This window comes from Capricornis sumatraensis, chromosome 1 (assembly GCF_032405125.1).
Source record: "Capricornis sumatraensis isolate serow.1 chromosome 1, serow.2, whole genome shotgun sequence".
NCBI classification, from domain to species: domain Eukaryota; kingdom Metazoa; phylum Chordata; class Mammalia; order Artiodactyla; family Bovidae; genus Capricornis; species Capricornis sumatraensis.
The window spans coordinates 46,725,404-46,752,992 of NC_091069.1; the positions used below are offsets into that span (position 1 = coordinate 46,725,404).

General features: G+C 33.8%; 1 protein-coding gene across 1 annotated transcript in view; it reads left to right on the plus strand.

Moving 5' to 3' along the window:
• Positions 1 to 27,589, plus strand: part of USP34 (ubiquitin specific peptidase 34) — a 180,753-nt gene that overhangs the window by 106,171 nt on the left and 46,993 nt on the right. Inside the window, 16 exon segments of the mRNA XM_068984030.1 lie at positions 844 to 926; positions 3,668 to 3,708; positions 3,867 to 3,991; positions 4,965 to 5,117; positions 6,059 to 6,163; positions 7,994 to 8,049; positions 8,141 to 8,261; positions 13,861 to 14,044; positions 14,562 to 14,722; positions 16,885 to 16,950; positions 18,956 to 19,102; positions 19,193 to 19,249; positions 19,345 to 19,422; positions 19,847 to 19,941; positions 23,394 to 23,566; positions 25,547 to 25,700. Of these exon segments, the coding sequence (XP_068840131.1) occupies positions 844 to 926; positions 3,668 to 3,708; positions 3,867 to 3,991; positions 4,965 to 5,117; positions 6,059 to 6,163; positions 7,994 to 8,049; positions 8,141 to 8,261; positions 13,861 to 14,044; positions 14,562 to 14,722; positions 16,885 to 16,950; positions 18,956 to 19,102; positions 19,193 to 19,249; positions 19,345 to 19,422; positions 19,847 to 19,941; positions 23,394 to 23,566; positions 25,547 to 25,700 (1,799 nt within the window).

Here is a 27,589-nt window from a genome sequence, read left to right on the forward strand (position 1 = left end):
ATGCCTCCCTTGTTGGGCAGCACAGGCTGTAGGGTACGCAGGCTTCAGTAGTTGTTGCCCATGGGCTCAGTAGAGCTCCTGGGCTCTAGAATGTGGGCTCAATAGTTGTGGCTTATGGGCTTAGTTCCATGGCATGTGGGACCCTCCCAGATCAGGGATCAAACCTGTGTCTCCTATGTTGGCGAGCAGACTTCGCCACTGAGCCACCAGGGAAGCTCCTGCAATGCTTTGTATGTTATCTGCTGCATTGGACTAACTTCCCCAGGATAGGAACAGTGCTTTTATAGAGTTTAGTGCCCAGAATGAGTTTGGGCCTGCAGAAGAAATTTAATAATTCTTTATTAAGTTAGCAAATATTTTTTCTATTACATAGATTAAGAACTGAGAAATTCAGTATTAGAGTCATACAGCTTGAAAATAAGTAAACTAATGTTGAACCTCAGGATTTTTAATCTGGATTCCAAGCTTGGTTACCTGTAGTATTTATTTCAAGTGAAAAATATTACTTCATCTACTGCCTCCCAAAATCACTGGCATGTATAATATATAATTTTTCTTGCTCTGTTGGGTGACATGCAGATAATCTGTGGGTCAAATAGAGAGGATTTGCCTGTGTGTTTTCTAAATTTGTATTATTTTCTTTTTAAAGTTGCTATTCTTATGTTTGTTTATGAAAATGTTTTTCTAGTATTTAATTCTTTTGTAGTATTTTCCAATAACCATTTTTAGAGTATTCCTTATATTTTTATAAATAAAAATCAAAGTAATATAGAGTCTGTTTAAAATGCAGTTTTGTGCTTTAGTGTATTTACAGATTTTTTTTTAAATGTTTTTATTTTAAAGGTATTTCTTGTTCTTGTCCAAGGAACCAGTTTGATTCAGCGACTTATGTCTGTTGCTTATACATATGATAATCTGGCTCCTAGGTATGATGTTTTTACGTTATGTATGTATATATAGTAAGAATTCAGTGTTTAAAATTTTTAATTTGGAAAAACTTGAAATGTAACAGATAAATGGTTAGGGTATTTTAGTGCACTTTCATATCATTCATTTAGACTTGCATATTGTTACCAACGTTTTGCAAGTTTTTATAGCGTTTTCTGTGGGTGTCCCTGTGCACACGTTTATTTATATGTTATCCTAAATTCTGTGAGAGTTCAGACATTATGGTCACTTACCCATAAATAGTTTGATGTGTTTCCTAAGACCAAAGACAGTTTCCTGACGACTATAGTGAAATACTCAAATTCAACATTGATATAATATTATCTAACATATTATCGATACTCAAATCCCATTAATATTCTTTATAGCAATTTTTTCCTCATCCAGGATAACATACTGTGTTTCATAGTCATATTTCTTCCATTTCCTGTAATGGGGGATATTTCTTATCTTTTCTTTCATGGAACAGACATTTTTGAGCATCCCAGGCCAGTTCTTTTATAACACCTTTCAGTTTAGGTTTTCCTGATTGTTTCTTACAATTAAATTCAGACTATACATTTTAGCAGGAATACTCAATAAGTAACATACCTTTCCCAGTTCATCCCAGTGATAGCTGTTTGTCTTATTAGTGATTTTGATCAGTCACTCTGGTTTCATCCAGATTTCTCTATAGTGAAGTTTCTGATTTTTCTAATTAAAACTAACCTATGGATTACAGTGATGATGATTCTTGCCTGAATTAAGTATCAGTAGTGTTTGCAAACTAGTGATTTTCTAACACTTAGCCATTCATTTTATGTTTATTAGTTGACATTCTATTGTGAGGAAGAGCTTTCTCTTCCTTTTATTTAGTATCAAGTTGGATTTTTTAATGCAAGATAATTCATTACTATTACTGTTCACTTTGCTTATATGCCTTAGTTCTGGAATCGGTGTTTAGGAAGCCCTAGTTGGCGTGGAACCAGTGTAATATGGATACTCATGACTCCTAATGTTAACTTGCTTCTGGGCTCTCAGTAGATAAAGCTGGAAATATTTATTTAAGAATATAGTTTAAACATGTCATACGATCCAATTTATTTGGGCTACATTGGTGATTTTTAAAAAATAATATACAAAATTTTAATAGTGTATAAATGATACTTGCTAATACATAAAGACCTGATTCTGTATACCTTAAATAATCACATAAATTATGTTAAAGTATGTAGAAATATTTTCAAGTATTGTTTTCTCTAGGTGTTATGTTGGGCGTAAGCTTGCCATTGTTACTCAGATGATTTACAAAGTTCATGTAAGCATGTTTCAAAGTGCTTATTTATGGCTAATAGCTAGTTGTCTCTTTTCAGATGCTTTTAAAAGTCACTTTCATAAGCAATATTTGAATATAAGTAGCATGATTATTTTAAGATTATTTCTTTTTTAGTATGTCTTTCTTTAGTGTCTGTCTCTATTGAATTTGCATTACTTGATTAATACTTGCTTTACCCCACTGGACCGTATAGTTCTGTATGTACTTTATCTGATTTTGCTCACCATTATTAGTGCCAGGCACTTCACCTATTAGTTACAAAACTTATGAATGAATAATGTGGGGAAACAAAGAAAGTGCAGTAACTTGACCTTGGTTTGTATGAGGAAAAATAGATTTTCTGTACCAACTACCAGTTACTCTCCTCCAGATAAATAATTAATAACTTTTTCTCCCTGTCCTCTAACATACGTTCTGTATACTTCCACCTTCAGTTTATATGATGCTGGGAGGTTTATATCAATTAAGGTAGTTAGAAAAAACTTACTGTTACCAAAAATCAGTTAGAAAAAACTTACTGTTACCAAAAATCTTCAAATGCCGCAGATTTAAAAGGTACATGAGTAGGTTGCTCTTGGTAAAGTTAATTATATTAAGCCAATATGATAAAAGTTAAACATGAAATATGACCAGATCTTGATTTATAAGTTTTAACTTTTCAGTATCTTTTACTTTAAATCAGTTACATAGATTTTGAAATTTTCAAAGGCGTTTTTTAATTATCACAATTTAATTATAACAAAGTATGTATCTAGAGATCTGTGCTTTTCTTAAGAAAAAAAAAACACAGCAGTTTATTTTAAGGTGAATACTAAATTCCTGTGTAATGGTGTTATCAAATTGAAAATTTTTACTGTTTTCTTTAAATTGAGGTAATACATTTTCCACTGAAGTTACTAAAAGTATCATGGGGGAAAAAATAGAACTGAAGCAATATAGAATTAAATTAGTTATTTTTCTCTGCTTTTCAATAATTTACTTTTAACTATTCCCAATGAAAATTGAATTTACCCATACCAAAAAAAGGGGCATTTTATGCCAGTGTATGATTTTTTTCCTTTTAGAAGTCTTATATTTAGATTCTAAACCATTATATCCTTTCTCTTTGTAATCCATATCACATCAGTAACCAAATTTTTAGGCACTGTGAGAGTGCACTTAAGTCAATATGGGATTCACTCAGATTTTATTTATTAAATATGAAGTCATTTAGTGTTTGTTATAATAAGATTTTGCCAGTGATTCTTTAAACAAAAAATGAAGACCATGGAAAAATAAATTATTATCTTTCATAAAAATCTATAATCTTTTGGGAAAGTTAAATGATAAATATAGTAGAAATAGAGTTATTTTTTAATTCATTGCTGATTTAACTATTCCTGGTGGTATGTTTTTACTTTACAGAGTTTTGAAAGCTCAATCTGATCACAGGTCTAGACATGAAGGTAAGGGTTCCACAAAGTTGATTTTTAATAGATAAAGATTTAGGTGGCTGGAAACATTTACGTATAATACCCTTCTTTGATAACGAACATTTTGTTTTCTTTATAGTTCAAGTCTTTATAATAATTTTTATAGTAACTTTTTTCCAATTTTTCTTTAGTTTCACATTATTCTATGTGGCTCTTGGTGAGTTGGGCTCATTGCTGTTCTTTAGTGAAATCTAGCCTTGCTGATAGTGATCATTTACAAGATTGGCTAAAGAAATTGACTCTCCTTATTCCTGAGGTAAGCTAAAGATTGAAGATTAGTTCTACTCCTCATATTTTTTCATATATAAGCATTGATAATAAAAAGAGCTAATGGAAACGAATGTGATTCCATAAATATATCCTGGAAAGTAGTTATTAATCCTTTAAGATGTAAGTGTGAATGTTACTGTGTAGCATTCATATTTTTCTTTTTTTGCAGTATTTGTTTACAGAGTGGTTCTTTTGGTTTTTTTTTTTTCCTGAGGCTTTAGAAAGATTTGAGCCTTTATTATTGTAATTTATATTTGAGAAATTTATTTTGCTTTATCTAGTTGAGAGTATCCTTAGATGCAAGAGAGACCGACAATAAGTTATATATATTTCCTTTTGATTTCATTGTTGACAGTGAAGTCAGTATAATTTTCACCAATCATATCTTGATGTTACTCACACCATATCCTAAATGAAATAGTAGAAACACTTATTAGTACACTTAGCCACGATATTCACATCTTTTTTAGAGAACATTTTCTAGAATTATTAGCTTTGTATTGAATGCATATGTGTTCTTGTTCTCACTCTGTCCCAGGTAACTATTCTAACATTTGAACAAGATTCTAAAATCTGTAATATATTTTGGTTTAAATACTTTCTAAGTTGCTTCTAGTTCTGAAAATATTTTTCTTGTTATGTAATCATGTAAATAAATTATTATGAATAATCTCTTCTCAATCCTTTTTGTATTTGTCTGTTCTTGTATTTAGTGTTTTTTTTTTTTTATGGCCATATTTGGGAATTTCCAAAATGTTTTTACATATTACTGTATAACTTTGGGGTACTTCATTTGACTGTGTATTATTTACATGCCTGAGTATGTGATCAGGACATTGTGTTTTAAAATATGTTATTAAAGAAGCCATCTAACATATTATTTCTGGCAACGTATCAACTTTAAGATTAATTTCTTAACACTGACTCGGATTATCTTTGGAACTTGCTTTTTCATTTAGACTGCAGTCCGTCATGAGTCTTGCAATGGTCTTTATAAGTTATCTCTATCAGGGCTGGATGGAGGAGACTCAATCAATCGCTCTTTTCTGCTACTGGCTGCCTCAACATTGTTGAAGTTCCTTCCAGATGCTCAAGCACTCAAACCTATCAGGGTAAGATTTTACTGTGTTCAACAGCAGGTTCTATTTCTGCATGTTCATTTGCCCCACGTTTATCATTATATTATTCTTGCAAGTAATTTTGAATACCTGTTTACTATTTATAGTTTTCACCAGGAGGATGATAGTTACATAGTTCTTAAAGTAACAGCATTGTGACATATTGTGTCCATGTTACACTTTAAGGATAGATTCTATGTGCTTTGGTTTCAGCTCTTTGGGATCTCTCATGGGTATTCTGTTTTGGAAATAACATTTGTCCTTATAGGTTTTGAGCCTTGTGTTGATAAGTTGAATGATAGAGACATCATAAATGTAGCACTCTCCTTACTCAGTCACAGTTGTTTTATCTTTGTGATACTTAGAATTTTCAGCTTTATTCATTACTAGCCTTGTAAACCCCTTCTCTCACATAATAAATTCAGGGCCCATTAATAAGTAAATTATACTAATCTCTAGAAATATGATGCATTGTAGGATATTTCTTCTCCATATTTACTGTCATCAACTGTGTAAGAAATGTAATGTTCTTTATTTTTCAGATTTGAAAACTATAATAGACCATTACACGTGGGTAGATTTATATATACTCATTTTCTGTAGGTTTCTTGTGTTTTCACATTGTCATTGAATTTTTAGTTGACACTACATTATTTAGTATTATACATTATTCATATCTTTACCAAGTAGTTTATAAGTAAGTTGAGAGTAGTGTTTTCCTCAAACTTCTCATCATTGACTTACGTACATAGTAGTTTTAATTTTAAAGAAACCAGGAATGTCTTCTTCAGAACTTTTTCGGTTAAATTTTGAATACTGTTTAGTTTGTAGGGATTTAACTTTTTTTAATAAACCCTAATAGTTTCTAAAATATAATTTTAAGTTCATTTTCCCCTTTTAAACTTTTTTCACAAAGTTTAAATTTTTTTTAATAGATAGATGATTATGAAGAAGAACCAATGTTAAAACCTGGATGTAAAGAATATTTTTGGTTGTTGTGCAAATTAGTTGACAACATACATATAAAGGATGCTAGTCAGGTATGTTCAGAAAATTTTATATTAACTTAATAGAGATGAATTATGTACATGTTTCTTCGTGAATTTATAAGTCCTTATCATTAAGGGCAGTTTTATCAGTCTGTAATGAGTTGAAAATGTCATAGTTTTTCTACTTCATTTGTACCTTTGTGTTTTGCTCTCATTCCTTCATTTTATTTTGACGTTAGTTGAAATGTCTTTACTTGGTACTTATCAGTAGTTTCCTATGTCTTCGGAGTAAGATCTGTGGATATAAAATCTTATTTGGAGTGTGGAATTTAGACTTTAAATATACAGATTTCTGTAATAGTAAGTAGATTTTGAGTATATAAAATAAAGTTGAAGTTAATAGAAATCACTTTAAGCTAAAGAGCACTATCAGTTTTCTGACCTTCTAATTTTGTTATATGAGACTACAGTGATACTGCTGTCTAACAGGCATTTAAAACAAGTCCATTTCGAAGAAAAGCTTGGCCACATAAAAACTTTTTTTTCCTTTTTATAAATTTAGCAAGCTAAAATAAATCTAATTGATCTCACAGAAAAGTGAGAAACACTTGAAAAATTTACATTTAAATATTTAGGGAACCTTTTCTGTCAATTTTTTTCATGTATTTCAATCAAAGTCCAATGTATACACTATATATTTTAAAAGTCCTTTAACATTTGAGCTTTTTAGTTTTAAGGAACAGTTTACATCTGAATTCTTATTCTACTTTACATTTGAGAAATTTAAAAATCAATATTGAACCTGTTGTAGTTTTTTCTTTCAGTTTTACTGAGTTATAATTGACATACAGCACTGTGTAAGTTTAAAGTATACAGCATAATGAGTTATATATATCATGAAATGATTACCACAATAAGCATAGTTGAAGATTATCATCTCATACTGATATAAAATTAAAGAAATGGAAAGAGATTTTATTTCCTTGTAATGAGCACTTTACTCTTTCAACAACTTTATATAACATATAGCAATGTTAATGATATTTATCATGTTGTATATTACATCCCTAGTATTTACTTATCTTACTTCTTTTGATGACCACTTCCAGGTCTTCCTCCCCTTGAACATATTTTAATGTATTTGACTTTATCCATAAAATACTAATGCCAGGTAGACATGGAATTTTTTTTTTTTAAACCTGTGGTTGCCCATTTAAAGTAGGAATCTATTATTTCTTACTTGGTATTCAAAGTAATTTTCCTTCTTGGTGATATGAGTTTCTTTGAGAATCTTCTTCTTTTTTGTTTATGGCCGTGCCACATGGCTATCAAGATTTTATGGCCCCAATCAGAGACTGAACCCACACCCTCTGCACTGAAAGCGTGGAGTCCTAACCACTGTACTGTGAATCCTCTTAAATTAGATTCTGTTTCATGAAATCTGTTTTAATTTTGTTGCTCAGTTATAATGAGAATAAAGATTTCTGAAGTGAACTGTCTATTTAAGTTTATTTCAGAAGGTACTGTTAGAAGCAAACCTTGGTGAATTGTATGTGAATTATATCTCAGTAAAATTGTTAAAAAATAAATCAAACCCAGTGTTTTCTCATTAAATTACTATGGCTGTCATAATTTATTGCCAACATTTCATTGATTTTTTTTGAAGGACATTAATGATGTATTTACAACTATAATTTTATTGATATTATGTACAAGTAAAGAGTAGTTATATATTACTTATAATTTAATTGGCAAGTTAATGAATTTGAAGAATTCTTGTTACCTAAAAGTAAAGGATTTTTTTTGTTTTGTTTTAGTAAATACTGAAATACTAAATGTAAAAATCTATATTTGAATTTTGTATTTTCTTTTTGTATTAAGACAACACTGCTTGACCTGGATGCTTTGGCACGGCATTTGGCCGACTGTATTCGAAGGTAAAATTTGATATGAAATTGACAGTTTTGTTGCATAAAGATAAAGGATGTAACTGTATGACCTATCTTGTTTTACTTGTGTTTTTTGTAGCAGGGAGATCCTCGATCATCAAGATGGTAATATAGAAGATGATGGGCTTACAGGACTCCTAAGGCTTGCAACAAGTGTTATTAAACACAAACCACCCTTTAAATTTTCAAGGGAAGGACAGGTTGGTAATAGTACATCTAAGTATTTATATGAAATAAGACTAAGCTTTTTAATATTGTTTCCTTGTATGTGGATATGTTAAATCTCCTTAAACATACAAATATAAAGTTTATCAGAACTTTATTACTGGTAGGAACAGTGAACTTTGAATAAGATGAATCCTAGAAATACAAATCTTAGCCTTGTTTTAAGAATGCAGAACAAGTTTTAATTACTGTGACAATATGAAGAGGCTATTGTACTTAATAGTTTTTTGTAGAATTGAATATTTTGAATTAATAGCACATGGAATTAATGTAGCCATTGTAGAATACTTATTGATTCATACCTTAAAAGCCCATTTGACACAAATTCTATAATTGACTGTTGATAACACCTAATAACTCTATACCAACAAATGTCTAATTTCTCTTTAGATTGTGTTATATCACTGGCACTTTTGTCCATGCTTTCACTAAGGAAATTAAGTTATGGTTTGGAGGATTGCTTTCCTGGGGTTACTGATCATCTTAGGAAACAGGAATAACCACCAGAATGGAAGATTGTCTGTCTGCCATGAACATAGGCTAAGGGATTCTTAAGATAAACTTAAAGTGATAGTCTTAGCTGTCTTAAATCTGTGCTACTACCCCTATTGCACAAAGCCCTGTTTTGTGGGTTTTCTCCTGGATCTTTAAAAATTTTTCTGTTATTCTCACTGGGAATAACTTGACTTATTTATAGTCTTGATTGGTGGAAGTCTTATGTTATATTTAAAGCAATATGTAATTTTTTTTTTCCAGTGTTTCTCAGCTGGGGTGCTGTTAGCATTTTATTTTATTTTTTTAAGTTTAAAAAAAAATTTTTTTGAGTTTCTTTATTTTTATTTTTTAAATTTTATTTTTACTTTATTTTGATTTATAATACTGTATTGGTTTTGCCATACATTGACATGAATCAGCCATGGGTGTACATGAGTTCCCAATCCTGAACCCCCCTTCCACCTCCCACCCTATATCATCTCTCTGGATCATCCCCGTGCACCAGCCCCAAGCATCCTGTATCCTGTATTGAACATAGACTGGTGATTCGATTCTTACCTGATAGTATATATACATGTTTCAATGCCATTCTCCCAAATCATCCCACCCTCTCCCTCTCCCACAGAGTCTAAAAGTCTGTTCTATACATCTGTGTCTCTTTTGCAGTCTCGAATACAGGGTTATCATTACCATCTTTCTAAATTCTATATATATGTGTTAGTATACTGTATTGGTGTTTTTCTTTCTGGCTTACTTCACTCTGTATAATCGGCTCCAGTTTCATCCACCTCATTAGAACTGATTCAAATGTATTCTTTTTAATGGCTGAATAATACTCCATTGTTTATATGTACCAAGCTTTCTTATCCATTCATCTGCTGATGGACATCTAGGTTGTTTCCATGTCCTGGCTATTATAAACAGTGCTGCGATGAACATTGGGGTACATGTGTCTCTTTCTATTCTGGTTTCCTTGGTATGTATGCCCAGCAGTGGGATTGCTGGGTCATAAGGCAGCTCTATTTGCAATTTTTTAAGGAATCTCCGCACTGTTCTCCATAGTGGCTGTACTAGTTTGCATTCCCACCAACAGTGTAAGAGGGTTCCCTTTTCTCCACATCCTCTCCAGCATTTATTGCTTGTAGACTTTTGGATCGCTGCCATTCTAACTGGTGTGAAATGGTACCTCATTGTGGTCTTGATTTGCATTTCTCTGATAATGAGTGATGTTGAGCATCTTTTCATGTGTTTGTTAGCCATCGGTATGTCTTCTTTGGAGAAATGTCTATTTAGTTCTTTGGCCCATTTTTTGATTGGGTCATTTATTTTCCTGGAGTTGAGCTGCATAAGTTGCTTGTATATTTTTGAGATTAGTTGTTTGTCAGTTGCTTCATTTGCTGTTATTTTCTCCCATTCAGAAGGCTGTCTTTTCACCTTGCTTATATTTTCCTTTGTTGTGCAGAAGCTTTTAATTTTAGTTAGATCCCATTTTTTATTTTTGCTTTTATTTCCAGTATTCTGGGAGGTGGATCATAGAGGATCCTGCTGTGATTTATGTTGGAGAGTGTTTTGCCTATGTTCTCCTCTAGGAGTTTTATAGTTTCTGGTCAATATGTAATTTTTATTCCAAAGTGTAAATATATTAATTGATCTTTCTGATTATGTATCGTTATAAAGCAAAACATCATTTTAAAGAAAAAGGAATTTTTAGGTAGTGCTGATAAAGGTAAGATTCTTATATATTTTAATTTCAAGTGATGTTTTGGTAATGGCCTTCCAGGACTTTATGTGGCTGTATTAAATACAAAGGTATATATTATGTAAATAACGATTCTGTGGTTTGTGTTCATCATTTAAAATGAATCCAAAAAAAGGGGGAAAATACATTAAAAACTTGAATACATCAAAAGAGAAATTATTTAATTTTTATTGACATTGATGTTGTCTATATTTGTTTAAAAAAAAAAACTCCTGTGAACATCTTTGTATACTTGTTCCATTGTATATTCATACTTGTTTTCATGTGTTTTAAAGCCATTTACTTGTATTATTTTTTTCTTCGAGTTGCTCAAATCCTGTCCTCATTTTCCTTTTATGTATGTATGTATGTATGTATGTGGTCCATTTCTTGATAATTTGTAGAATTTTTGTATGTAGAAAAGTGTCCTGTATATTTGGGGATGTTTCTGGTCTTTCTGTTTTAATCTATGGATCTGTTCATTCTCCAGTATTGTATTCTAATTAAGCAGAGTTAAAGTTTTCAGTTAATGTCTTATGGAGATTGTCCATCTTCATTGTTAGTCCTTTTCAGAATTGTCTTGGTTTATTTTTCCACAATGAACTTTAGAATCAGTGTGTCTCATTCTTTCCAAAATTAAAATTCTGATACTTTTCAACTTGGGGTTGTGTTAAATTTATGGCTTGATATAGAAAATATTAAAATTACATTAAATTGCCTGTACAAGAGCAGTATTTGTCTCCTTATTTATGAAGACCAGTCTTTTTGTGTTATCCAATTTAATGTCATTTAGAATTTGAATTTTAGGAATTTTTAATAAAGATTCTGCTTAGGAGTTTTCTTTCTTAGGTATCGTAAATGGACTTTTTTCTTCAATTTTGTTTTCTAATTAGCTGTTAATGAAGAGTAAGGATTTGTGTATATGAATTTGTTGCAGGCCACCTTAAGTTAATTTATTGTTTGCAGATTTTCTCTTCCTACTTTATTTTTCTAGAGATATAAATTGTGAGAAACCTTGTTTACATGTTTACAGTAGGAATGGAAGGAGTTTTAACAATGTTATTTAACTCTTTGAATTTCTTCTGAATTACATGTCAAACATCACACTCAGACCTATTCTCTCAGGTATCTGTTTGAGATTCTTCTTTCTGTGAAGTATACCGGAATGGCTGTACTGTTATAATGGTACATTATAACTTTCGATCTAAGTAGGTCAAAAAGAGTATGATCTTTGACACATAATTCAGAAGAAATTCAAAGAGTTAAATAGCATTGTTAAAACTCCTTCCATTCCTACTGTTAATATGGGCTTCCCTTGTGGCTTTAGATGGTAAAGAATGTGCTTGCAATGCAGGAGATGCAGGTATGATGCCTGGGTTGGGAAGATCACTGGAGAAGGGAATGACTCCAGTATTCTTGCCTGGAGAATTCCATGGACTGAGAAGCCTGTTGGGCTAGAGTCCATGGGGTCAAAAAGAGTCAGACATGACTGAGCTACTAAGACATGTTAATATACATGCTACTCTTTGGCTTAAGGTCACCTGCTTTCCTGGTAAACTCTAGAGTGAGGAAAACAAAAGTACTGTTCATTTCAGCATGGTTTTACCAACCCTAATATTTTAATTAAAATACTTTTATCATAGACCTTAAGTATATTTTGTCAAAACTTTGAAGCTATGAATATTTAGCTTTTTTAGTTTCTATATTTAAACTATCAAAGATAGTTCATTGTTACACTAGTTACTAGCCAATTCTATTTCTGTTTGAGTGAGTGACATATTTCCAGTTCACGTGAACATGCTACTCTGTGTCTGCAAGACAGTCTTCTCCTTCTCAGTTATAGAATAGATGAGACATAACCTTATTGTCAGTTTATCAGCTATATAAAATAAGCCTCTGTTCACCTTCTATACTTCTTAGCCAAACTTACTTCACTTTGCCAAATCAGAAACTATGCACTGTACTCTCTTTGACAACAATGAGATGGAGGAGGTGAGATCATTAATGGGAAAATATTCTAAATTGTCCTTCATTTGGTACCTGTGTCGGAGGGTCCCAAGATCACTACCAGATTTGGTGATTCACTAGAAGGACCCAAAGGACTCAGTATGTAATTGTATTCATGACAAAACTTTTATTCAGCAAAGAAAAAGTATGGTGCCAGATGTGGTGGAAACCAGGTATGCCTTTCTAAGAGTCACCTCCCAGAGGAGTTGCATGGGATGTGCTTAATTCCCCCAGCAATGATTGTGACACTGAGGTGCTGTCTGCCTGGGATGCTCTGTTCAGCCAAGCAGTTCAGGGGTTTTATCAGGGGTTTGGTCATGTAGGCACATAATACCTGCATAATGGACCACAGTTACTGAAATTCAGATGAAAAGCAAGTATTCTGCATAAACTAAATACAGATAGCCATAGTGGGCCACTTTTATCACTTCAGGAAAGTTTTATAACAGAGGAGGGAACTTTTAGCGTTCAAGAATTCAGACAACAGTTAAGAGCCAACCTTAAAGTGCAGCCTTTTCTAAGGGTAGCAGTCTCAGTCTTAACAATATTACCTCTTTTCTACATAGTACTCCAGGAGGTTTTATACCCCAGAACAGTATACCATTGTACTACTTGAGATGGCTGAGGGAGATAACTTGCTTTGGAATAGTAGGAAAGGACCAATTAAAGAACAGGTTGGGAAAAGTGACCCTTTCTCAGGCAGATTAGGGAAAAACACCTATAGGATGTATTTTACATGGTTAAGCCTTGCACCTCAGTTTGAACTTCACTGTTATTGAAGTTAAGAGCTTGATGTTGTAATTCCTGACTGCATCACCTTCCAGGTCTGACACCAGGCTAGATTGTTAACCTTTTTTGTGTTTTGTTTGTTTTGAGGCCTTTGAATAGTATCTGGTACTTGTAAGTGCACATTATAAGTGAGTTGCTGCTGTTGCTACTACTACTATAATTATTAGAGTGAAATAAGGAGAAGCTTAAGTAAATACAGAGAAAGTCAAGATAGGGAGTAATGAGTCCTAGGTTAAAATGTTTAATCACTGAATGGTGTCGAAAACAATATACTGTCATTGGGACTCTAAACGATCAGATATTAGGAAGGGAGAGAAAAGTAAAGCTGAGCGCCTTCTCCCATTTTACTTTTCTCTAAGAGAAACAACGTTAGGGAATACTTTCAGATGATGGTATGTGATGTTCCTTTAAGTTTTAAAACAGTCCTTTAGTAAACTTTTGATTGTCATATAGTCCAGTTTACTCTATAGAATTTACTATATTTGGGATATCATTAATTTCCAAGTTTGGATAATATACTTGGTCTTTCTTTTTATCTCCCCCAGGAATTTTTAAGAGATATCTTCAATCTCCTGTTTTTGTTGCCTAGTCTAAAAGATAGACAACAGCCAAAGTGCAAATCACATTCTTCAAGAGCTGCTGCTTATGACTTGTTAGTGGAGATGGTAAAGGGATCTGTTGAAAACTACAGATTAATACATAACTGGGTTATGGCACAACACATGCAGTGTAAGCATGCTTCTTTTCCTTTAATCTTTGTCAGTTTTGTTCATGGAAATAAGATTTTGGAGGGCATGATTTAAAGACAGAATTCACCATTCATACGATAAAGACAGAATTCATCATTCATACGTTTTAACAGTGTAAAATTGATGCTAGGATGTATGAAGTTAAAAAGGGAATATTGGTTTTTGAATTTAAAGCAACAGTTGTGATGAACTTTTTCAGAGATATGTGAAATACTTTGGCATTTTGGGGTTAAATAATTTAGTGCCAAGTAAAGTCAAGTTCTGACAGTCTTTTGAATATTTAGGAATGAGTTAGTTTTACTGTGTGTTTGAAATGTACCAAATATTTTATGTATGTGAACTAAATATGTATATGAACTAAATGAGTAATATAAACCTAAGTAATATGTATATGAATTAAATAAGTAACAGGTATAGTGGCTGTTAGTGAAAGCAGAATACATTATGTTTAATAGTTTGCTTGGGGGGTGCCTTTTTCTCCCTCCTTTTTTCAGCAGCTCACGCACCTTATAAGTGGGACTACTGGCCTCATGAAGATGTCCGTGCTGAGTGTAGATTTGTTGGCCTGACTAATCTCGGAGCTACTTGTTACTTGGCTTCTACTATTCAGCAACTTTATATGATACCTGAGGCAAGACAGGCTGTTTTCACTGCTAAGGTACAGTTTTCTGTACTTTAAAAGTTAAAACTTTAAAACAGAATTTTACAACTTTGTTGATAGATCCTGATTCAGTTTAGTAAATATTGTTTGAGAAAATAATTTTAATTAAAATTGACAAAATTGGATATTACTAGCTAACTTATATATATTTGAATTATTTTAACATTTCAATTGATTATTCCAAATGCGACAGTATAATTTGTTTAGCAAAGGAAAATACAGTTGTGGAATATACACACTCAGTGTATTGAATGAACACGTTATTTTCAGTAAAAATAAATATAAATTTTACTTACATAGGTAATAAGCAAAGCCTAAAACAAAATAGGAAATTAGAATCACTGAACTTGTTATTTTTTAATATTTTAAGGTAAATTTGATTGTGGCCTAGTTTATTTAAGTAAGCTCTACTTTATGTTATTTTTGTTAATTTGTTCTTTGTAGTTTTCATTCTTTGTTTGCCATGGGCTGTTTTTTAGTTTGCCTTCTGGACTGCTTTTATAAGATTTTGGCAGACTTTCTTTATGCCTGAATTTTTGTTTTCTTCTACATGTCATCTTGATGTCCTTGCTTTCCCACCCCCACCCCCCACCACAAAGTACTGAAATTGTATATCTTTAGTGAATCCGTACTATGTTTTAGGTGTGCTTCGAAGTCTCAATTTACAATATACTCAAATGGATTTCTTTTTTTTTTTTTTTTTTGCTTTAGTTAAATTGATGTCTTTATCATCTAACTGATTATAATTAGAAGTTGATTTCATTAGGCATGTGTAAAGTTTTGTGACTAAATTAGGTTGTCCCCATTTGTATAACTTTATAGAACCACTTATTAAAGAAGCATGTTTTCAGTGATTTTCCTTTTAGGAGATGACTTAACGACACTTTATAGTCTATCTTCTTCATATTAACATCATCTTTTAGCCATTAGCACTGTCAGGAATTAGTATGTAGAAAAAGAAAGAACAATCACATGTATTAACTGTGAATGAATGTCAGAAATGGTAATTTTGGATAAAAACTAAATTTAGACTTGTCTCTACATAAGGAATTCTTACAGAATAGAAATTTGACATGATTTTGGAAAGTGCTCTCGTCAAATGAGCACTTGATTACTTACATGAAAATGTCATTTTTATTATTTCCTTTTCAGATTTTCACGGAAAGATTAAAGAAAACTGCATGTATTTTAATTGTGGCTGAATATACACAGTATAAAATTTATCCTATTAACCATTTATAAGTGTACAGTTGTGTGGTATTAGGTATATTCACACTGTAATCATTAACACATCAATCTCCAGAATTTTTTCACCTACCCCAAGTGAAACTCAGTGCCCATTAAATACTTTGCTGCTCATTCTTTCTTCACCCATATCCCTTGCAACCACTGTTCTACTTCTGTCTCTATGAACTTGACTACTCTGAGTACCTCGTAAGTGGAATCATGCAGTGTTAGCCCTTTTGTGACTGACTTATTTCACTTAGCATAATGTCTTCAAGATTCATCTGCTTCTTCAAAATTATGACAGGTAATAATTTGTAAAGAGAATATTAACTACTTTATTGGTTATTTTAAAATTTTAATGAGATAGAGTATATCTAACAAGTGCCTGGCATGAATGTGAGACTCTCCTATAAGGCTGATGTTCTGAACCAGGTCTCCAGTAAATTAGTGTACCCAGAATCCTAAATCTCAGTTAATGTACTTGAATATTTAGAGGATTTTCAAAGAAATTGGCCAGAATCACCCTGCAGTGTTAAGGATCTACTGTTCTAGAAAAAAATGAAGGTATGACTAGATGAGTTAATTTTTTAATGCGTGAGTTTGTTTCTGGAAAAGATGTTTTCTGTTCTTACAAAATTGCCAACTTGTAAATCAACATTGAACCAAATAAGTACTGATAACTAAAGTAGTTTTAAGATTTCTTTATTTAGTTCCTTACATAATAATGATGGCTGTGTTTGTATAATGAACAAAATACTTCAATTTTTAAAATGCTAAAATTGCTAAAGAAAACAGACTGTGTGTTTTTCCTAAAAGAATGGCTAAAAGAATGAAAAGAGTGTTTAGCACATTTTAATGCTTTCTTTTCTAAAATATCTAATTTACTATCAACGCCAGTATGTTGTAATGGAAGGTTTTTTCTTAATTTACAGTATTCTGAAGATATGAAGCATAAGACCACTCTTCTGGAGCTTCAAAAAATGTTTACATATTTAATGGTATGTTTGAGAATCAGATATGGAAACTAGTTAGATATACCCTTTGACCAAAAAAAACCTTAATTGGAGTTCGAGTGTATTGGCCTATCCTGACTATATACTCTGATTTTTCAGATTGACTTTGGCAGTTGCTGATGTTCTTTATCATAGTGAATTTTAACTTTAATATTTCAGTCATCTGCATTTTGTTAATTTATCCTTTGAAGAATTTCTTACATCCAATCCATTTTTCATCACAAGGTCACCCCCACCCTTTAGTCTTAGGATTTTCTGACTGATTTTTCTTTGTCTTTCTTAGTTTCCACCTGTAAAACTATAAGATTAATCATTACAAAATAGCAAATCTTAAAATACTACTGCCCTAGTTAAAATCCCTCAGTGGTTCTTTATTATGAAATTCGTTTTGGTGTTCAGGTCCAGCCAGGATGGCACGTATCCCCTTCCCTTCAACTTCCTTTTTTGTATCCCCCCCAGCCACTGCCCACGTCCAGCCTCACCCTGTAGTAACTGTAAGCCAGAGAAGTGCATCACCTTGTGCTTCCTTGCTTGTGCAGTTATTTATGCTGCTCCTACTGCCTGTAGCTCTCCTCTACTAACTCTCTTCTCCATTTTCTTCCCTTTCTCATCTTTCAGGAATCAGCTTGGTTTTCTTGAGAAAGTGTCCCCTGAGCGACCAAATTCCAGAGTATTCCTTGTCACCATAATTTTGTTATACAAGTACTTGTATTGAAAGTTACTTGTCTCACTTACTAGAATTTTGAGGAGAGATCTTATTTATTTATTCCTGTGTATTTCATCTTCTGAGACTTAATGAAAACTCAGTACATGAGATTTTTGAAACAAAATTAAAAGATTTGTTAGTTATCCCTTGATTCCACTTAACAATCTTTTAAGAGAGTTGGAACATGCTATCTGAACTGACAAAGCAGTTTTACTGCTTTTTATTATTTTTTAAAATCATTATTTCACAATTTATTACCTGGGGTAAAAAGCTGCCACATGACATCTGGTTAATTCTTTGTAACACAGTAATAATCATCATATATTAGTTACGTAATTGATTTATTTGAATATTAGTGAGCTGTATTATTGATGTGGAAACTTGAGAAAACAGAAACAGTTTTTAAGGTAGCAAATTTGGGGACTGTAGGAAAATAAGACAATAAAAGATAACTTCTGCTGATTCATTATCTTGTTTGGTCAAAGACATACGTGCTGTGATAGGGATGTACCAGAGGAAAATACTTCTGTTTTTTTTTTTTTTTTTTTTTCTCTTGACAAACATCAATTGTTGATAGGCTTGCTAAAGTCACGTTTATTGATTTCTATTCTGCTGTGGGAGAATTCTATTGAATTAGAAGGAGTCACAGATGCAGGCTTTGAGTATTACTGCTGTTTTAAACCACTACTAAACCAAAGTTCAGTTGATAGGAAAGTTTATTCACCCTGTAAAGTCTTAGATTTTATGCTTCCTAATACAAGTCTGCATTCCACATTCCTTCTTAGAAATTCCTAGACTTAAAAAAATGAAAATTTCTTGGCTTATGGTACTTTAAGCATCTTCTGGTACCAGGACTATTAAACTGAAAATGCCATGTGCTGTGCTTAGTCACTCAGTTGTGTCTGACTCTTCGTGACCCCTTGGACAGTAGCCTGCCAGGCTCCTCTGTCCATGGGATTTCCCAGGCAAGAATACTGGAGTGGGTTGCCGTGCCCTCCTGCAGGGGATCTTCCCAACCCAGGGGTTGAACCCAGGTCTCCCGCTTTGCAGGTGGATTCTTTACCACTGAGTCACCAGGGAAGTCCATGAATACTAAAGTGAGAATCAAACAAAAATGAAATAGAGTATTTTCGTTCTTTATTAGTAGATTTACAAAGATTTTATTTACCTGTTTTACTGTTGTTTATTCAAGAACCTTGTGATACTTTTTTTATTGTTATTTGAGAGGTACATTTATTTGATTGTTGGATAAGCCTCTTCCTTACACACCCTTTTCTTTCACAGGAGAGTGAATGCAAGGCATATAATCCTAGACCTTTCTGTAAAACATACACCATGGATAAGCAGCCTTTGAACACTGGGGAGCAGAAAGATATGACAGAGTTTTTTACTGATTTGATTACTAAAATAGAAGAAATGTCTCCAGAACTGGTAGGTACTGTAATGTTCAAGTTCCTTTGAAATTTTTAGAGATTTTGCACAGTTCTAAATTACTGACTTTTGTTCGTTTGTTTTTTAAAGAAAAATACTGTCAAAAGTTTGTTTGGAGGTGTAATAACAAACAATGTTGTGTCCTTGGTAAGTATTCTTCCTGTTTTTTGCTTTTTGAAAATTTTTATGTATGTTTTAGCTTATTATGAGAATTTACCTATTTTTGACTATTGATTGACTAGGATTGTGAACATGTTAGTCAGACTGCTGAAGAGTTTTATACTGTGAGGTGCCAGGTGGCTGATATGAAGAATATTTATGTGAGTAATGTATATATTTTTAAATTTTTTTCCTGTGTTTCAACTATTTGTGTATACACACATACACACAAATTTATATATAGATATAGAGAGAGAGAGAGTGAGAGAGCAGGCTTCTGTTTGTTACTTTGAGAGAAAATTTTCATGTTTTCATCTATTTTCTTCTTGCAATATTACTCAAATAAGAATTAAAGGTAGACCACAGAACTGATTTTTCCTAATCAGAATTTAAATAGTTGAGTTGTAGAAGTATTTAGTAAGATTCAGAGCGCCTTGTCCATATTTTACTAAATTTAAGAGTTCATTTTTAAAAATAAAAACTTTGATTTCCTTTGTGCATTCTGTTCAAATTGTAATGAATGCTTTTTGTGTTTTTTGCATGTTGCAAATAATAATAATATGAAATTCTTAAATGTATAAACAGGAATCTCTTGATGAAGTTACTATTAAAGATACTTTAGAAGGTGACAACATGTATACTTGTTCTCATTGTGGGAAGAAAGTACGAGCTGAAAAAAGGTATGCTTTTTTGAAACCTAATTTTTGTCATTTTGGTAAATCATCAAATAGAAGTAAAATACAAACTTAGGATAAATTAATGTTATGCTTTTATGAAAATTACATGATTACATGACATAATCAGCTGCTTGGAGCTCATTCTTACACAACAAATTTTCATTCAGTTATTCAAGTAAACATTCAAGCACTCTTAGTTTTGTTTTGTTTTTTTTTTAATTTATTTTTATTTATTTATTTTTTAGTTTTTTTTTTAATCAAATATTTAACAAGGTGTGTATGATTGCTTAGTCCTTTCCCATGCACTCAGTGGAACATGATAAAGAATCTACTCATGAGCTGAAGACTTCCTCTGAACTTCGAAAGTGAGATTTTTTTCTTTAGAGCTAGCCACAAGATGGCTGGTTTAGGACAGAGAGTAGTTCAGTAAAGATGTTTCAATCCTACCCTTGAACACTGAATAGAAATTAGATTGAAAGATTATGTAGTTCATTACTAGGAACAAAGGCAGAGAAACAGTAGTGACCTAAGAAGTCCTAGAAGTCTGGGATTTGACCACCTTGCCTTAAGTAGAGGATTTATATTTATGGTAATAGAAAATAAGATTGTTAATATACAGTGACACCAAATGATTAACATCTGGATGTGAGGATTATCTGCATAGTTGATTGAAGCCAGCAAACATTTGCCTGAGAAAGAACATAACCGTTGCAAAGAATTCAGACCTTTGCCAAGCTAAAAATACAGAAGAAAAAGTGACAGAATGAAAGTCAGGAAGGGAAAAGAATCAGGATATTATGGTAACCCAGAATCTGGGGAAGAGAATTTCAAGAAGGTATTCATTCAATTGACATAGTCTGCAGAGAGGAGGGAAAAAATACCAGCCAAATAAAATCATTGAATTTTTCAAAAAGATAGTTCAGTGATATTTCTGTCAGTTTGTAGCAATAGAAGCAGAATCATCAGAGAACATGACGCAAAGTATAGATCATTCATTTTAGAAGTTTGGCAGTAAGAAACAGAAAGAAAGATAGATGTTAGAAAGAACTTTGAAATCAAGCAGAGGAGGAGTTTTCTACATGAAGTAGATCTGAGCATGTTTGAAGAGAGTGAATGAAAAGCTTTCTTTTCCAATTGCTTAATAGAAGATTTTCCCAGATAAATATGCACTTGAAAAGAATGGTATTCTTTTTCTCAGTCTCCAGAAGTCAAGTTGGTTGCAAAAGAGAAAAGTTATAAATGAATACACTCAAAGCATAGCTGTGCAGGCCGTTACACGTAAAAGACAAACTCATCTGATGAGAGGTTAGGCCAGAAGTTAAGGAGTTAAAACAGACTGTAGTCAGGCAAAAGTTTATTACTGTGGAGTAATATAATTAGAAGTCAGTGGAAGATAATTGAGAGTCTTCCTTCTTATAGAATATCTTATTTATTCAATAAGTTTGGAATAAGCTTATTGAATAAATCTGTTGTTCTTGATAACTGTTTCCTTATTGAAGCATTCCTTTAATTTGGCTAATACGATTCTACTGTGTTTTTTTTTTTTTTTTAATATTGTCAAATACGTCCCAAGAAAAGTATTATTCAGTCCTCTTGTACTCTTATCATACTTCTGCTGCTGCTGCTGCTAAGTCGCTTCAGTCGTGTCCGACTCTGTGCGACCCCATAGATGGCAGCCCACCAGGCTCCCCTGTCCCTGGGATTCCCCAGGCAAGAACACTGGGGTGGGTTGCCATTTCCTTCTCCAGTGCATGAAAGTGAAATTGCTCAGTCGTGTCCGGCTCTCAGTGACTCCATGGACTGCAGCCTACCAGGCTCCTCCATCCATGGGATTTTCCAGGCAAGAGTACTGGAGTGGGGTGCCATCGCCTTCTCCATATCATACTTCTAGATGTCTATAATGACATAGTAAGTGTTCAACCGATCACACTCAGTTCTGGCTTCAAGCTCTGGTTTTCTCAGTTACTCATTCTTTGCTGAAAAATTTTATCTACTACCATAATACCACTCTCTGTTGATATGCTGCTGCTGCTGCTAAGTTGCTTCAGTTGTGTCCAACTCTGCGACCCCAGAGACAGCAGCCCACCAGGCTCCCCCGTCCCTGGGATTCTCCAGGCAAGAACACTGGAGTGGGTTGCCATTGCCTTCTCCAGTGCATGAAAGTGAAAAGTGAAAGTGAAGTTGCTCAGTCATGTCCGACTCCTAGTGACATGGCGTGCAGACTACCAGGCTCCTCCGTCCATGGGATTTCCCAGGCAAGAGTACTGGAGTGGGGTGCCATTGCCTTCTCTGACTGATATGCTCAGTTCAGTTCAGTTCAGTCGCTCAGTTGTTTCCAACTCTTTGCGACCCCATGAATCGCAGCATGCCAGGCCTCCCTGTCCATCACCAACTCCCGGAGTTCACTCAGACTCATGTCCATCGAGTCATTGATGCCATCCATCCATCTCATCCTCTGTCATCCCCTTCTCCTCCTGCCCCCAATCCTTCCCAGCGTCAAGAGTCTTTTCTAATGAGTCAACTCTTCGCATGAAGTGGCCAAAGTACTGGAGTTTCAGCTTTAGCATCAGTCCTTCCAAAGAAATCCCAGGGCTGATCTCTTTCAGAATGGACTGGTTGGATGTCCTTGCAGTCCAAGGGACTCTAAAGAGTCTTCTCCAACACCACAGTTCAAAAGCATCAATTCTTCGGTGCTCAGCCTTCTTCACCGTCCAACTTTCACATCCATACGTGACCGCAGGAGAAACCATAGCCTTGACTATATGGACCTTAGTCGGCAAAACAGTGTCTCTGCTTTTGAATATGCTGTCTAGGTTGGTCATAACTTTTCTTCCAAGGAGTAAGCGTCTTTTAATTTCATGGCTGCAGTCACCATCTGCAGTGATTTTGGAGCCCCCCAAAATAAAGTCTGACACTGTTTCCACTGTTGCCCCATCTATTTCCCATGAAGTGATGGGACCGGATGCCATGATCTTCGTTTTCTGAATGTTGAGCTTTAAGCCAACGTTTTCACTCTCCTCTTTCACTTTCATCAAGAGGCTTTTTAGTTCCTCTTCACTTTCTGCCATAAGGGTGGTGTCATCTGCATATCTGAGTTTATTGATATTTCTCCCGGCAGTCTTGATTTCAGCTTGTGTTTCTTATGCTAATGGTTCCCAAATAATCTTACCTAATTAAGAAGACTGTGCTTTGCTCTCCCATCCTCATCATGGCATATTCTACAGTCTACTATAGTTTTTCATTTGTTTTTCCCATCTAGACTTGAGGAAGTGCTTTCAGAATAGAAAGTCATGTAGAAGGAGATGGATTGATAGATTTAATAAGAGCATGATTCAGAGTACTATTTATTATTACTCTGAATTGAATATGGAAATAAGTATAGTATAAATGTAATTGATAATAGCTAGAATACATTTGCAAGATAATTTTTAACAACTTTTTTTTTTGTCTTTCAGAGCATGTTTTAAGAAATTGCCTCGGATTCTGAGTTTCAATACTATGAGGTATACATTTAATATGGTCACAATGATGAAAGAAAAAGTGAATACACACTTTTCCTTCCCATTACGTTTGGATATGACACCCTACACAGAAGATTTCCTTATGGGAAAGAGTGACAGGAAAGAAGGTAATGCAAAATTTCTTTCTCTTGCCTATGTTTACTGTAAGTTGCCATGACAAGATAGTCCTAATTACAACATTATAATTAAATATACATTTAAGGAAATTAAATTGAATCTTAGGAAAATGTTTTTAAAGACAATATGGTATATTCAGACAGTTGGCCAATAAACATTTTGTATCTACTAGGACTGTGTTGCCACAGAAGGCAATGGCACCCCACTCCAGTACTCTTGCCTGGGAAATCCCATGGACGGAGGAGCCTGGTAGTCTGCAGGCCATGGGGTTGCTAAGAGTCGGACACGACTGAGCGACTTCACTTTTCTTTTTTCACTTTCATGCATTGGAGAAGGAAGTGGCAACCCACTCCAGTGTTCTTGCCTGGAGAATTCCAGGGACTGGGGAGCCTGGTGGGCTGCCGTCTATGGGGTCACACAGAGTCGAACACGACTGAAGCGACTGAGCAGCAGGACTGTGTTGCAGGTGCTGTTCTAGGCATTGGGGACACAATAGTGAATGAGATAAACATGGTTCCTGGTCAACAGGGGGTTATTAACATGAAGTGTTGTCAGACTGGTTGAGGGGAATCACAGGGTTGCTTTCAAGAGAAGGTGACATTTAAGCAGAATGGGAATAGATGAGAGAAGAAAGCAGAACTGGTTTAGCCCTTACCTTTTCCATTCTTCTTTGGCAGAGAGAAGTTCTAGTTTACATAAGAGGGAGGCCTGGTGGTATTTTGTTTGTATAGAAAGTTATGCAGATAGAAATTTTTGAGATTTGAAGAGCCAACATATTATAAGAGTTAGGAAAAAGAACCATATTTTAATCTTTATACTATATTTCTGGGCACTTAATGAGCATCCAATGAATGTTTCATTCTTCACTAAACGGGAAATGAGAGATATAAGCAATGAGTGAGCACTGCTCTTTCAAGAGAATAACATATCTTTCTTTGAAAAGAGAGGATGGTGCTTGTAACTATTAAGAGATACAGGGTTAAGGGAGGGAACTTTATAATAAAGTTGAGTACGTTTAGGAATTTCAGGAAGTGATCAAAAAGAGGTAAGTTTGAAAATATAGACAGAGTTAAGAAGTTGACATTGTATATATATGTCCTACTTTTCAGAATGCTTTCAAACTATTTGTAAAATTATAGCAAGACTGCATAGTAACTGTGCTTCACTGTATTTTTCATGATGCCACCATGCGTGAAAATAACAAAAATGCCAAGATAAAGTTTACTAGGCCACAGAATCAGATCCTAGTATACCCAAACTCCTTAGCCCCTGCTCTGACACTGTCAGCCATTTCCTCCTCTTCAGCTAATTGTTGCTTCACTTTTCATGTTAGACTGTGCACTCAGGTGAACCAAATCTGCCCTTTCATACTTGCTTTTAATTACACCTTTTCTTTCTGTGTGATGGTGGAAATATAGATCGTAAATCATACATCATCTGGAGTTTTTTCCTTAGTATTTATTATAATAACCTTTCAAGTTGAAATCTCTATGGTTGGAAGTATGTTTTATTTTGTTTCTTTGGACATAAAGCTTCTAATACACAGAAGCATGCTACCAGGACAGTGCTTCATAGCATAGACTAACAGGCATAAATATGTTAATACCTTTCAGATCTTGTGTTTGCCTATTTCTAATAAAGGTAATATACACTGTTTCATTCAAGTTTACCTATTTCAAAAGGGATATCCAGATCAAACAAACAAAAAATTTACATTTACTTGTTATGTTGAGATTGTCCCTAGTTAAACACTAACAAGTTAGTTGTTTTTCCAGTAATGTGTATAAAAGTTCCTTAATATTGTAGGCTATAAATAGTGAGTGACAGCAAATAGAGTTGTTTTGTGCCTGTTTGAATATATGAAGTATCTGTGCCTATTTCTGTGCATGAAGTATAGTCTATCAAGTGATTCTAAGATATTGCTGTGTGCTATTTTCAAAATTCCTGCCATTTTATGTAAATCATTTCAGGTTTTAAGGAAGTCAGTGATCATTCAAAAGACACGGAGAGCTATGAATATGACTTAATAGGAGTGACTGTTCATACAGGAACAGCAGACGGTGGACACTATTACAGCTTTATTAGAGATATAGTCAACCCACATGCTTATAAAAACAATAAATGGTGAGTTTTAAATATTTTTTTCTTGGGATTTAAAAGAAAAATCTTTTTTAATTTTTAACGTATAAGCTTATGATAGTTTTTTCCCTGAGATATGTTTTCAGATTTTTGTTTTCTAAACTTTATCTATGTCTGGAAAGGGGGCACATAAAATGTTTAAATGAAAGCAGCTTTCAAAAGATAAAATGAATCCATTGTTCTTAAGCTTTATAGATTTCTGCACTTTTTTGAGAACTTGACAAATGCTTACTCAAGAAAAATGAAGACCCTCAAGAGTTTTGCACACAGCTGAAGAGTCATAGACAATATTGCACCTTCTGAATCTTACCTGTGGATGGCCACAAAGTCCTTATTTATTCCAGTTAGAAATTACCTGCATACTACATTTTCTTCACTTTACTTTTCCTCTCTAACACACATTCTTTTTTATCATCTTTTATCAAGTTAATGGCTGGAAGTCAGTCATTCAGTCAGTCCTTAATAGCTGGTTTTTGGCCTTCGAATACTGTTGGGTAAATTCTCGTATGTAGAGACTATTGCTGTTCTAGGCATTGTTCTAAATATTGGGGATATTGCTTTGAACAGAGTGTACATTGGTAAATTGATGTGTGCTTAGCAGAACTCGTGCCTGGAATATTGCATGGACGGAGGAACCTGGTAAGCTACAGTTCATAGGATTGCAAACAGTTGCACACGGCTAAGCAACTGCACTTTTTTAGCAGAATACTTATGTTCAACTATTTTTCTTTAAGCCATCATGTCTATGGTATCTTTTACTTTTTCTGGTCCATTTGAAAATAAATTTTGAAATGGTACCTTTATCTTTGTAAGTTTTCCAGGCTCTTAATATTTTCTTTCGAATAGCTTTACATGTTACATTTATGCAAACTTTTTATTCCTCGCTTATATGAACTCTTTTGTTACTCTTAGATTATAAATAGATCTACCACATTTTAAGGTGGTTATAACTATGTTGTGAAACTATATTCCCAATTTCTAGTGGATTAGAATTGTCAAAAAAAGAGCTTAGTTAGAATTGATTGCATATTAATGTTTGATCAATATTTGTAATATATAGAATGTAATCTAAATATTTAGGCACAACACAGATAAAATACCTATTGTTGTTTAGTTGCTAAGTCATGTCCCATGAACTGTAGCATGCCAGGCTTCCCTGTCCGTCACTGCTTCCAGAGTTTGCTCAAATTAATGCATGTCCTTTGAGTCGGTGATGCTGTCTAACCATCTCAATCTCTGCCGCCCTCTTCTTTTGCCTTCAATTTTTCCAAGCATCAGGGTCTTTTCCAATGAGTCGACTCTTCTCATTAGGGGATGGAAGTATTGGTGCTTCACCATCAGTCCTTCCAATGAATATTCAGGGTTGATTTCCTTCAGAATTGACTGGTTTTATCTCCTTGCAGTCCAAGGGACTCAGAGTCTTCTCCAACACCACAATTAGAAAGCATTAATTCTTCGGTGCTCAGCCTTCCTTATGGTCCAGCTGTCACTTCTGGAGACTACTGGAAAAACCATAGCTTTGACTATACAAACCTTTGTTGGCAAAGTGATGCCTTTTCTCTTTAATACACTGTCTAGGTTTGTCATAGCTTTCCTGCTAAGAAGCAGATGTCTTCTAAGTTCATGGCTGCAGTCACCATCTGCAGTGATTTTGGAGCCTAAGAAAATAAAATCTGTCTTTTTCCACTTTTTACCCTTCTGTTTACCATGAAGTGATGGGACCAGATGCCATAATCTTAGGTTTTTGAATGTTGAGTTTAAGCCAGCTTTTTCACTCTCCTCTTTTACTGTCATCAAGAGGTTCTTCAGTTCCTCTTCACTTTCTGCCATAAGTGTGCTGTCATCAGCGTATCTGAGGTTGTTGATATTTCTCC